Source organism: Onychostoma macrolepis, chromosome 06 (genome assembly GCF_012432095.1).
Source record: "Onychostoma macrolepis isolate SWU-2019 chromosome 06, ASM1243209v1, whole genome shotgun sequence".
Taxonomy (NCBI): domain Eukaryota; kingdom Metazoa; phylum Chordata; class Actinopteri; order Cypriniformes; family Cyprinidae; genus Onychostoma; species Onychostoma macrolepis.
Genome location: NC_081160.1, coordinates 20,769,677 through 20,781,852, shown reverse-complemented (window position 1 = coordinate 20,781,852; position 12,176 = coordinate 20,769,677). Strand labels below are relative to the sequence as shown.

The 12,176-nt window shown below is 36.8% G+C and overlaps 1 protein-coding gene across 3 annotated transcripts in view; it reads left to right on the top strand.

The window, feature by feature from the left end:
- nos1apa (nitric oxide synthase 1 (neuronal) adaptor protein a) overlaps positions 1 to 12,176 on the top strand; it is a 129,143-nt gene that overhangs the window by 95,704 nt on the left and 21,263 nt on the right. For all 3 annotated transcript variants that reach the window (XM_058778543.1, XM_058778544.1, XM_058778545.1), the window contains 2 exons: positions 4,766 to 4,927; positions 10,293 to 10,458. In XM_058778543.1, coding sequence (XP_058634526.1) covers positions 4,766 to 4,927; positions 10,293 to 10,458 — 328 coding nt within the window. The remainder of the gene's footprint in view (positions 1 to 4,765; positions 4,928 to 10,292; positions 10,459 to 12,176) is intronic.

The window sequence follows — 12,176 nt, the reverse complement described above, 5'->3', positions numbered from 1 at the left end:
TTTCAGAACAGATGATAGTGTAATTATTCCCTGTGGAGTGATGGAAATATTCCAATAACCATCATAGATAAACTATATTTGCATTTCCACAAGGAAATGCTGATGCTTGCTAAGCAGCAAAAGCTTAAGCTCTGCATAAATGAAATATCAAATTAGAGCAGTCATAAACTTTGTCGCTGTCATAATGGCTCGTGTCTCGTTTTCTGTCGGCTGTGCACGATAATCCAACACGCAACATGGTTTCTGTGCCAACTTTGCAGTGTAAACGACTTTAGATGATTAAGTATATGTAGATAACAGATCTCAATTCAGTATGGAAATAAATGCAATAAGGACCCATTGTAAATATTAGCCTATATCTTGGTTAGATTTTGAATAGCAAACATAATACTGTATATTTTGCTTATGCCAACTCCATTACCCATATCTAAAAGAAATTGGATAGTTTTATTTGTTTTTAGCTAATTTGCCTCATCTTAAGTAAAACGCCAGGGGAAAAAAATGGTTACCCATGCAATAAATGTGGATAAATAAAAGCTATCAAACCCATGAGATTTTCTTTTTTTTTTTCTTTTTTTTTAATCTGTCAGTGGTGACAGATCATTTTCTTCTTAATTGTAGCTAAATTTGTAGGGCTTATAACTATTTATCATAGCGTTTGAGTTACAGCAAGAAAAACACATTCTGGAAGAACAAGGAACTTACTTTCTTCATTTATAGCCGATTTTATCTCGTCTCAGAAGGCATGAAAAGCCCTTTTAGTCTGTCTCACACATCAAGGATCTGTTTCTGCAGCATTTGTTGAGCTGTGCTGTACAATTCAAAGTCTGTAAAATATATTCATCAATGAATCATTTATTAAGAATTTGATAATTCATTAAGAAAATATTCATTAAGCCCATCCAAACTTCTTCCTGTGCTTGTTTTCAGACAGTTGCAGTGTGCTCAGTCCAGATACTCCAGACATTTTGTTCATGATTTATGCTTCGTGATATGATGACTTCAAACTTGCACAGCACAAAAGTAGCAAATATTTTATCAGCAGAGTCATACTTATCTTAAATTTTTCAGTTTATATTATAAGATGGGCAGTAATATAATTCACAGAATATTTTCCCCAGACACACTATGCAGATTTCTCAAGCTATGAATTCAGAAGATGTCACCGGTCTCTCCGGCTGAGGTAGATTCACTGTGAGGCATCTGTGAGCGCAGGTGTTGTTTACAACATGCCATTCTGCAGCACTGCCCAAATAAACAGCTGACAGTAGACACACACAGAAGGAAATCCTCATCAGTCGACCTCAACCACCACTCAGCCAATATGTGAGAAATGAAAAACATGAAAAGCTGAGGTGAACATGTTTTCCAATATTCTGCCTGCAATCTTATTTGACATCAATCTTAAGTAAAAGCCTCCTTCACTGGATGCATGGGGTTTCTGGGAATATCAAAAAAAATATTTGTCATTTTTGCCAATTTATCATGAATTGTTTAAAGGAAAATGTACTTTTTCTGCCATTAGGGTCATCCAGTCTGAAAATAATAGGCCTCATTCACTGATAATACAAGATGTGTACCATTTCTCAAAACCAGTTAAAACACAATAAACATTTAGATTAGACTACGTGTCATTTCCCATTCTCTTATGCTCACCAAGGCTGCATGTATTTGATCAAATACAATATATTTAATATTTTTGATTTACAGTGAGGAAAATAAGTATTTGAACACCCTGCTATTTTGCAAGTTCTCCCACTTAGAAATCATGGAGGGGTCTGAAATTGTCATCGTAGGTGCATGTCCACTGTGAGAGACATAATCTAAAAAAAATCCAGAAATCACAATGTATGATTTTTAACTATTTATTTGTATGATACAGCTGCAAATAAGTATTTGAACACCTGAGAAAATCAATGTTAATATTTGGTACAGTAGCCTTTGTTTGCAATTACAGAGGTCAAACGTTTCCTGTAGTTTTTCACCAGGTTTGCACACACTGCAGGAGGGATTTTGGCCCACCTCCACACAGATCTTCTCTAGATCAGTCAGGTTTCTGGCCTGTCGCTGAGAAACACAGAGTTTGAGCTCCTCCAAAGATTCTCTATTGGGTTTAGGTCTGAGACTGGCTAGGCCACGCCAGAACCTTGATATGCTTCTTACAGAGCCACTCCTTGGTTATCCTGGCTGTGTGCTTCGGGTCATTGTCATGTTGGAAGACCCAGCCTCGACCCATCTTCAATGCTCTAACTGAGGGAAGGAGGTTGTTCCCCAAAATCTCGCAATACATGGCCCCGGTCATCCTCTCCTTAATACAGTGCAGTCGCCTGTCCCATGTGCAGAAAAACACCCCAAAGCATGATGCTACCACCCCATGCTTCACAGTAGGGATGGGATCATTCTTCTTCCTCCAAACACGTTTAGTGGAATTATGACCAAAAGTTCTATTTTGGTCTCATCTGACCACATGACTTTCTCCCATGACTCCTCTGGATCATCCAAATGGTCATTGGCAAACTTAAGTCGGGCCTGGACATGTGCTGGTTTAAGCAGGGGAACCTTCCGTGCCATGCATGATTTCAAACCATGACGCCTTAGTGTATTACCAACAGTAACCTTGGAAACGGTGGTCCCAGCTCTTTTCAGGTCATTGACCAGCTCCTCCCGTGTAGTTCTGGGCTGATTTCTCACCTTTCTTAGGATCATTGAGACCCCACGAGGTGAGATCTTGCATGGAGCCCCAGTCCGAGGGAGATTGACAGTCATGTTTAGCTTCTTCCATTTTCTAATGATTGCTCCAACAGTGGACCTTTTTCACCAAGCTGCTTGGCAATTTACCCGTAGCCCTTTCCAGCCTTGTGGAGGTGTACAATTTTGTCTCTAGTGTCTTTGGACAGCTCTTTGGTCTTGGCCATGTTAGTAGTTGGATTCTTACTGATTGTATGGGGTGGACAGGTGTCTTTATGCAGCTAACGACCTCAAACAGGTGCATCTAATTTAGGATAATAAATGGAGTGGAGGTGGACATTTTAAAGGCAGACTAACAGGTCTTTGAGGGTCAGAATTCTAGCTGATAGACAGGTGTTCAAATACTTATTTGCAGCTGTATCATACAAATAAATAGTTAAAAAATCATACATTGTGATTTCTGGATTTTTTTTTTTTAGATTATGTCTCTCACAGTGGACATGCACCTACGATGACAATTTCAGACCCCTCCATGATTTCTAAGTGGGAGAACTTGCAAAATAGCAGGGTGTTCAAATACTTATTTTCCTCACTGTAAGTGTAAATTGTAATTTATTCCTGTGATGGCAGAGCTGAATTTTCAGAAGTCATTACTTAACTCTTCAGTGGCTCATGATCCTTCAGAAATCATTCTATTATGCTGATTTGGTGCTCATAAAACATTTATTTTTATTATCATCAATGTTGAAAATGTGCTGCCTAATATTATTTGTGGAAACAATGATACATTTTTTCAGTTTTTTTTTTTTTTTCAAAAGAACTTGTTTAGAAATAGTTTATTTTTGTGTAACAATGTAAAATGTTCTTTCGCCTTTTATTAATGTGTCCTTGCTAAATAAATTTGTCTTTTTAAAAAAAACTTTCAACCGGTAGTGCATATTTAAAAAAACTTGGCTTACAAAATTGTTTTAAAACTACTAATTTTTTGTCTTAATATGGAATAAATTTTATGGTGAATTTTTGATGAATCAAGATTACTATTTAAATTGGGTTGATTTTACACACAAACACGCACATACGCATGGTTAGTAAATAAAATATAAAATGCTTTTTCATCCCATCTTCCCTTTCTGACCTGCTCTGTTTCCCATTGTTTGTACAGGTAGTCCTGCCCAAAACTTTCAATCGTCTGTTTTTAGACCACTCCAAAAGCAGTGCTTTGAAGCACAACCGAATCAGGTTCTGAACAGCATTCTTGTCACCTTAAATTGGGATTAGAGAACATTTTAACTTTGGGGAAAAAGAAAGAAAGAAAAAATGACACTTGAAATGCATGCTTTAGGGGGTCCATATCAGTTTTATGTCTAATAGATGCTCATGTTCGATTTTTCAAAAGACTGAGATCTGGTTTGGTGTGTCTAGTCATCCGTTCAGTGATTCAGCACCAGGCAATGCCTGAATATTTCAAAGGGCTCTTTGCGGCACATCAATCTCAGCCAAAATCAGTCTTATCTCTGGCCGCTGCAGCTTTCATACTCAGTCCCTCACTCTGTATGTGGGAGGTCAATATCTGACAACTGGCATTACCATATTTTCATCCCGACCGGGGTATAAATAAGTTGGCTGTGTGTAGGGTAAAACTAACAATTTGTCACAGTTGACTGCCTCCCACCCCTCTGAGCTCTGTTTGTTTGCGCAGCTACACAAGCTGCAAGTGCTACTGTAATTAATATCTGAGCCTCAGTAGGGGCCGGCAAAGAGACATCTTTGACCACAGAGCTGGTCAGAGCGGTGCGTTGTATCCTAATGGCAAGCATGCAATTGTTTTTAAGCTAAAGACATTGGCATAAAGCACAGGAGATGAAATGGAGTTTGTTGTGCCCTAATGACTGCTAAACTAGTTTGTATTGTTATTTTGCTGATTATCAAAGGCCCTTGCCAATTCTGCATTGTCTGTTTTAATGCCTTTTCAACTTATTCTGCTTTTTCATGTTGTTCTTTATCCTCGCACAAAGCTATCGTATGGCTACAGAAGACCAATCTTGACAAGACAACTGTTCTCTCTCTTTTTCTCCAGCCCTCTGAAGAGCCCAACATCCTGCTGGCTTCCCCTAAGTTGCTGCTTCCTTCAGGCAGTCAGCTGCCGGCCAGCACTCCCCTGTCTGTGCACCACCAGCTCCAGCTGCTCCAGCAGCAGCTCACCCAACAGCAGCAGCAGACACAGGTGGCTGTGGCCCAGGTGAGATGGAGTAAATGGAACATTGCACTTTAAATGGACTTTTAATAGACCTATAGAAGCTGTGGGATTTAGGTTCATTTCTGGGTGTTGTTGTGTACATTTTAGTATAACTTAGTACAACTTAGTATAAATTTTCACATCAAAAGTTTGAGGTCAGTAAGATTTTTTTTTTAATGTTTTGAAAGAAGTCTGTTATGCTCACAGACTGCATTTAATTGATCAAAAATGGTAATACTGTGAAATGTTCTTACAAATTGAAGCAACTTTTCAATTTTAATATGTTGTAAAATGTAATTCAGAAAGCATTCTAAGCATGCTGATTTGGTGCTCAAAAAACATTTCTTATTAGTATTATTAATGTTGGAAACAGTGATTTAATATTTGTGAAGCCATGATACTTTTTTTAGGTTTATTTTGCTGATAAAAAAGAACAGCATTTATTTGAAATATAATATCTATGTTTTTACTGTCACTTTTGATCAATTCATCCTTGCTGTATTAAAGTACAAAATCATACTGACCCAAAACATTTGAGTGTGTGTGTGGGGGGGGTATAATTAAAAAGAGCAGCTAGCTCATCTAATTTGCCTCTATAATTACATGTATTATTCTTTTGTGGTTGGTTTTATTAATGTGCTTTGTGCATTATGCAAATTGTTTTATTATGGATCAGGTGAGTTTAAGGCATTTATTTATTTACTTATTTTTCCCTCAAACAAATAAACACAACACAATACAAACAATAAGTGTTCCTCCTGAAATTTGAACAGGAAAATTGGGTAAAATGTTTCTACACTGACAAACTTAGCATTTTGTCAGGTGTAAACTAGTTCCCTTTTAAATATTGAGCTGTTTTGTCAAACTGTTCAATATATTATTGAAATCTCAAATTATTTTATCTTAATTGTGTCTTGTCTTAGTCTTAACTGTGGAGTGAAGTGTAGGTGTCACCCAACATTCTTATTCTGTAAAGAAAATGTATTTCTTGTGGTAGCACTTTTACAAAACCTATTACCTCCAATTTAAAGTATTTTCTCATGCTCAAACAGCTACAGTGGTCTCACTGTGAACCTTAGCTACAAATCCCAACATTAGAACTGGTTGTGAATGGCTTGGAATGCACAAAACAGCTGTATTCTTCTGTCTAAAGCATGTTCGTTCTTTCCAGCACTAGACTGGTTTATTTATTCAGCCTTTGAGAGCATGCGGTTTGCTTGTTTAGCCACAGTTCTACACCAAGTGTTTGGCAAGAGGAGAAAGCCGTTGATTTTCATAAGCATTATGCTCAGCCAGAGGGTATTCTCTCTCTTAAGAAAGTGCTTTTTTTGTTTTGTTTTTTGGTGTGTGTGTGTGTGTGTGTGTGTGTGTGTGTGTGTGTGTGTGTGTGTGTGTGTGTGTGTGTGTGTGTGTGTGTGTGTGTGTGTGTGTGTGTGTGTGTGTGTGTGTGTGTGTGTGTGTGTGTGTGTGTGTGTGTGTGTGTGTGTGTGTGTGTGTGAAAGACACATGGCACTCTTCACAGGTCTGAGAATGGTGTTACAGGGGGTGGAATTTTGTTCCACGCTCCTTTGACCCACATCTTTTGTGTCTGCATGTCACTTTAAGGTGTGTTGAGGATAGTCAGGGATGTCCATCCTGTCATAACTCTGATAAGCGAAGCCAGCCAGTTGAAAACGTACCCAGATTTGCAACACAACACACTCAAAGAGAAACAAGCTGTGGCTTTGCTCTGGCTGCTGTGATGTCTTCAGTCACTGAAGAAGAGACTCTTTGAAGCATGCTATCAAAGCGGCACACGCTAGTCAGTCGTCGCTTATTAATTCATTTCTCCATTTGTTTTGCAGTGGCTCTCATCCTTAGGGAAAATGATCGGCAGATGAAACGATATTTTCTTTTCTGAAGTCTGGATTAGTAGTGGAATGGGTTATTTTAAGGTTTTTGTGTGTTTTGTGTTTCTTTTAATCATAGTCTGGTGGAAGATTCTCCTTTAGACAGTTCAGTACAAATAAAATGAGTCCCAAAAATCAGTTTTACATGTTTGTATATTGAAGATGTTTTATGAGAGCAATTCAGGCAAAATCTATTATGAATCTGAATTCTAGTACCGCACGAGTCAAATGTGGTTTCTTTTAAATGAAAGTCTTGTTATGGTTGCTGTTTAGTTAAAAAATAAATAAATAAATAAATAAATAAATAAAAAATAAAAAGATATGTATACAGAGGGTTTATAGAAAATAGCCTCTCTGAGTGCTTCGTATTTCAGCACGGCTTGTTTTCCACTTTTTTTCATTTTTTTTTCATGCCCTCTTGCAGCTTTCAATTGGGTGTTTAAAGGAAAATCAGCACTGAAATATTTGATGTAATTTCTTTGTGCTGTTTGAGGGCAGCAACAATGGAATAAACAGCCCTATAAAAACCTTGTAATGACTACAGTGCAGTGGAAGGGTGGGAAAAAAAGATTACATTTGTGCTTTGAAATGACTATGGTCATGAAAGTCTCCACTTTAAATATGTGTGATTAAATAGATTGTTAGAACATGAATCACGCAAATTACCTTTTTTAGAGCTCTCTAGGTTATGTCAGTGAAAGTGAATCATTTGGTGACATCCTAGTGCCATTAAATCTGTTCTCTTGAGAAAGCATGGAAAAGGGTTTAGAAAACAGTGTAAATGTGAGATTTAGGGGTGTTTTTACATAAGGCTAGTGCATGCAGACTGAGCATTGATCATTCCTTACCCATGAACTTTAATCCAAAAGCCAGAAGGATTGTGAAGCTCTGATTGTTTCTATTGTTTTGTTTTGTTTGTTAAAAGGAACAGTTGATACCCGCACATGCCTACTTGGACCTCACCTTATAGACACTTTAAACCTGGTTAATTTGTTGAAATTCACGTCCTTGATGTTGAAACAGACTTTGCTCTATTTACTTTGTAAACTCCTGTTTTTTGTTTTGTTTTGGGTTTTTTTACAACAGCTCTAAATAACTAATATTTCTCACACTACATGCTAATATTACTGCCAGAAAATATTATTAATCTTTTCTGCCGTACAGTCAAAGATATTACTGTTCTCTTTTGGACAGTGAACTTTTAATTGCTTAATTAGTAGATGAGAAAATGAAATGAAGAATAACTGATTGCAGTGGCAATGCATTGACGTTAAACAGTTCTTCATTGCTGCTTTTGTTGTTTACTTTTTTTGAAGACAAGGAAAAGAAATACTGCTTCTGTATGTCATCGAGGAAAAAGATGATCATCAAAGCATTTGGACTCCAACATTTACCCTGACTTGCCTCGCTGATGAATGTACCCCACTCAGATTGAGAGATAAAACCATGACAGTATGAAATATGAGGCTTGTATACATTTACATCCTATATCCTTTTGAAAACAACATCTTTTGTCATGGTAGGCAGCTCTTTTCCCAAAGACAATCACTCTTTGTCAGAAAACATTCACGCACACATATGTACAAGCACTACACTCGAGAACTGATGGCAAGCGGATCAACCTGAGCTAAGCTTTCAGTCCACATTTACACTATGGTAATTTTTTTCCCTCAATCTTTTGCGCTACTCCCTGCTGGCCTGATCTTGATGGCTCATTGGCTTTGTCTGGAGAATGTATTGTTCTTAAGGGCAGGCACGCGGTTTAAGCTGGGTCATAAATCACCCCGGACCCCTTGGAGGGCGGCCACGGTGGCTTTAGGAGCAAACAGATACTTAGACGGTGCTCAGGATAAGCCACTGGCGGAAATGGATTCGCCCGTCTATCGCTGGGTAGATTCATAGGACATATGAAGGACACTCAAGTGCATCATAATCGCTTTGGAAATCTTTATAGCTGGCCATTTGTCATTAGCCGGACAAACCAAGAAGTAATTCATAACAAAATGTGTGGAGAACTTTTTCTGGTACTTATGGAAATGGAGGTTTGTTAGACTATTCCAGATAATTCCTTTTATTTAGGATTAAGTTAATTATTACTTGACTAAAGCTGTGTAAATTGAATACTCTTAAAGGGTTACTCCACCCTAAAATGAAAATTTTGTCATTAATCACTTACCCCCATGTCGTTCCAAACCCGTAAAAGCTTTGTTCGTCCTCTGAACACAATTTAAGATATTTTGGTTGAAAACCGGGAGGTTTGTGACTGTCAAGGCACAGAAAAGTATAAAAAGCATCACCAAAATAGTCCATCTGCCATCAGTGGTTCAATCCGAATTTTATGAAGCGACGAGAATACTGATGACAGAGAATAGTGTACACACTTTGCGTCCATCGGATGCTCTCCAAAATGGCGCTACGGTGACGCGGAGAGACAGAGAGGAGACGAATTGTTTAATAAATGTCGTTATTTTTATTTTCTTTGCGTACAAAAAGTATTCTCGTCGCTTCATAAAATTCTGATTGAACCACTGATGGCAGATGTTCAGAGGACGAACAAAGCTTTTATGGGTTTGGAACAACATGAGGGTAAGTGATTAATGACACAATTTTCATTTTGGGGTGGCGTATCCCTTTAAGAATTCAGTGATAGTATTTATCTGTAATATTTAATGGCTTATTTGTTTATTATTTTTAATATATTTATATATAATGTTTTATAATATATTTGTGGCAGAAAAATGTTGCTCTGATTTAATTATTTATATAACTAAATATAAAAAACATTGATTATTATTGCATTTATTTGTTTTTTTGTTTTGTTTTTTTTAACAGATGTTGCTCTTCATATTATTTCATCATTACTCTTAAAATATTTCATGATGTGGTGTTAAAGAAGCTTTTCGGATGAAAGCGCTCTTTAATTTTGCATGAATGCTGCTACCTACACAGTAAATGAGATGACCTTCATAGTAACACTTTATAAAGTTTGCCATCAATTTGCATTCAACATATATTAAATAGACCTGCATACCAAATTGTATAATGGGATGATTGTAGATTAAAAAAAATCTTTTAAAGATGTTTAACCTTAAATATATATAAATAAATTCAAGTAAGACTTTGAAATTCTCAGAATAACAATAAAAAGATTCTATTCATTTCCTTGAACTCTTGAAGCCCAGAAAGGATCCCAGTGTGTTCAATCATATTCTTCCGAAGATGAAAAAAGGCAAATTCTGATATTAATTATGAAATAATGGCCTTAAAGTTTAATCAAATGAAAACCTAAAACTTTTTCTTCTTTTATTTTTTAAAATATCACTTTAAATTTGCATAATGCTTTTGAGTTGGAGCTGAAAAGTAAATTGAACCAGTTTGAGTTTTTGTCCTTAGTAGAGGCGACTCTAGGATAATACAGCATATTAACTTCTGGAGGTCTCTGCTGTAGTTAAGCATGAGTACTTTGGTGTGTTCCTCAGGTTCATCTGCTGAAGGATCAGCTCTCTGCAGAAGCTGCGGCGAGGATTGAGGCCCAGGCTCGAGTTCATCAGTTGCTGCTGCAGAATAAAGACCTACTGCAGCATATTTCTCTCCTGGTCAAACAGGTTCAGGAGCTGGAGCTCAAGCTGGCTGGGAATGGCTCTAGTAAGTATGATTTCCTGTGTTCAGCATTGCTAGGGAGTAACTGTAAAAACCTCCATTGTTTTTGTGGCAGATTTTAATTGTGCCCTGTTTAACACCCTTCATAATGGAAGAATAAGCACAAGCACAGGAGGTCTGTGTTTCAGTAAAGCATCTTTTGTTGACCTTCTGCATCCATTAAAACATCTTTAATGCATTATTTGTTGTTAAAAAAATAAATAAGTGCTTTAAGATTGAATATACATTTTGGTCTGAAAATATTTATTTATAGTCGTTGTTAGATTAAGCAGAATTAGAATTAAGAATAGAGGTCGACCGATAGTGGATTTTACCGATACCGATTGCTAGGTTGGACCACACTGGCCGATACCGATTAATCAACCGATAGTTTTCAAAATAGATACTTAAAGAAAGCTAGTGCTTTACTATTTTAAAAAAAAACAGTAACCGTACTGAACCATACATTGTAAATGAATAAAAATATTAATATTATTTACTATATTGATCATTAAAGTTATTTCATAGTTTGCTAATGTTAAAAGAAGAAACTTTAAAATTTTAAAAATGTAGCCTATTAGTTGCTAATAGTGAATGTTGAAATGAAAACACTCTAACAAGGAACAATACTTCTACAGTTTTCATTAATGCTACGAATTGACTCTTATTGTTAAGTATTACCATTTCTTTTCAACAGTCATGCAAATATCTACACAAGGCCATAGCATTAAAATGACATGCATATGGATATTGTACGTGTACTCACACTCTTTATATGCATCTATTTTTTAACACTTGATAATTATCTAATAAATAAAAAAAAAAAAATGTTAGTCACACACCGGGCAAAAGCGCAGTGCTGCATCTAGGAGAACTCAGAGGTATCATACACACACACACGCACACACCATTGCGTTCAATTCAAGTGGCGGTCTAAAACAATTTATTTAATCCCCAAACGGACATAAGTTTGCTTCAAGAATGAACAATGTGGCATAAATGAGTTTGAAGTTCGGTGTTTAAAAAAACAGAGCATGCGGAAAGAGAAATCGCGATCTATTACAGCTCTCTATATGAAGCATACAGACTTTATTAGAGCCACAGAAAGACAAACGTTTTGCTGAAAAATGCACAATACATAATTTATAGCCTAGGGTGAAGTCATTATGTACATTCCCAATGATTTGGGACAAATATAATGTAATTTAATAGAAAACTATGTGAATGGTGCTCTGTTCCGTGGCAGGATTTTCTGTCAGCTGTATTTAAATGCGCGTCTGGAGTTTCCCGCTCTGTGCAGCGCGCAGTCTCACGTGTCAAAATAAACAACACGTGCTGTCAGTGGTTTCCGCCTCTAGAGGCCGCTCTCGTACTGTATAATGCCAACGGACCCTTCTCAGCCACTCCAGCAATGGTTGCAAACCGGAAAACTATCGGCATGGATTTTTGCCGATAAACGATAGTTGCGGCAATCAACTATCGGTGCCGATTAATAGGCAAAACCGATGAATCGGTCGACCTCTAAGAATCGTGCAATTATTAGAAACATGCACATGATTATCATGCATTATTCACATTTAATTTTTAATCTTCTGATATCCTCAGGCTGTACAGTATATCCATGCATTGAGTACAATAGTATTTGCGTTTCAATTGTTCAGTTAAACCTTTGAGCAAAAGTTTTAAAAGTTGTTGTTGTTATTATTATTATTATTATTATTATT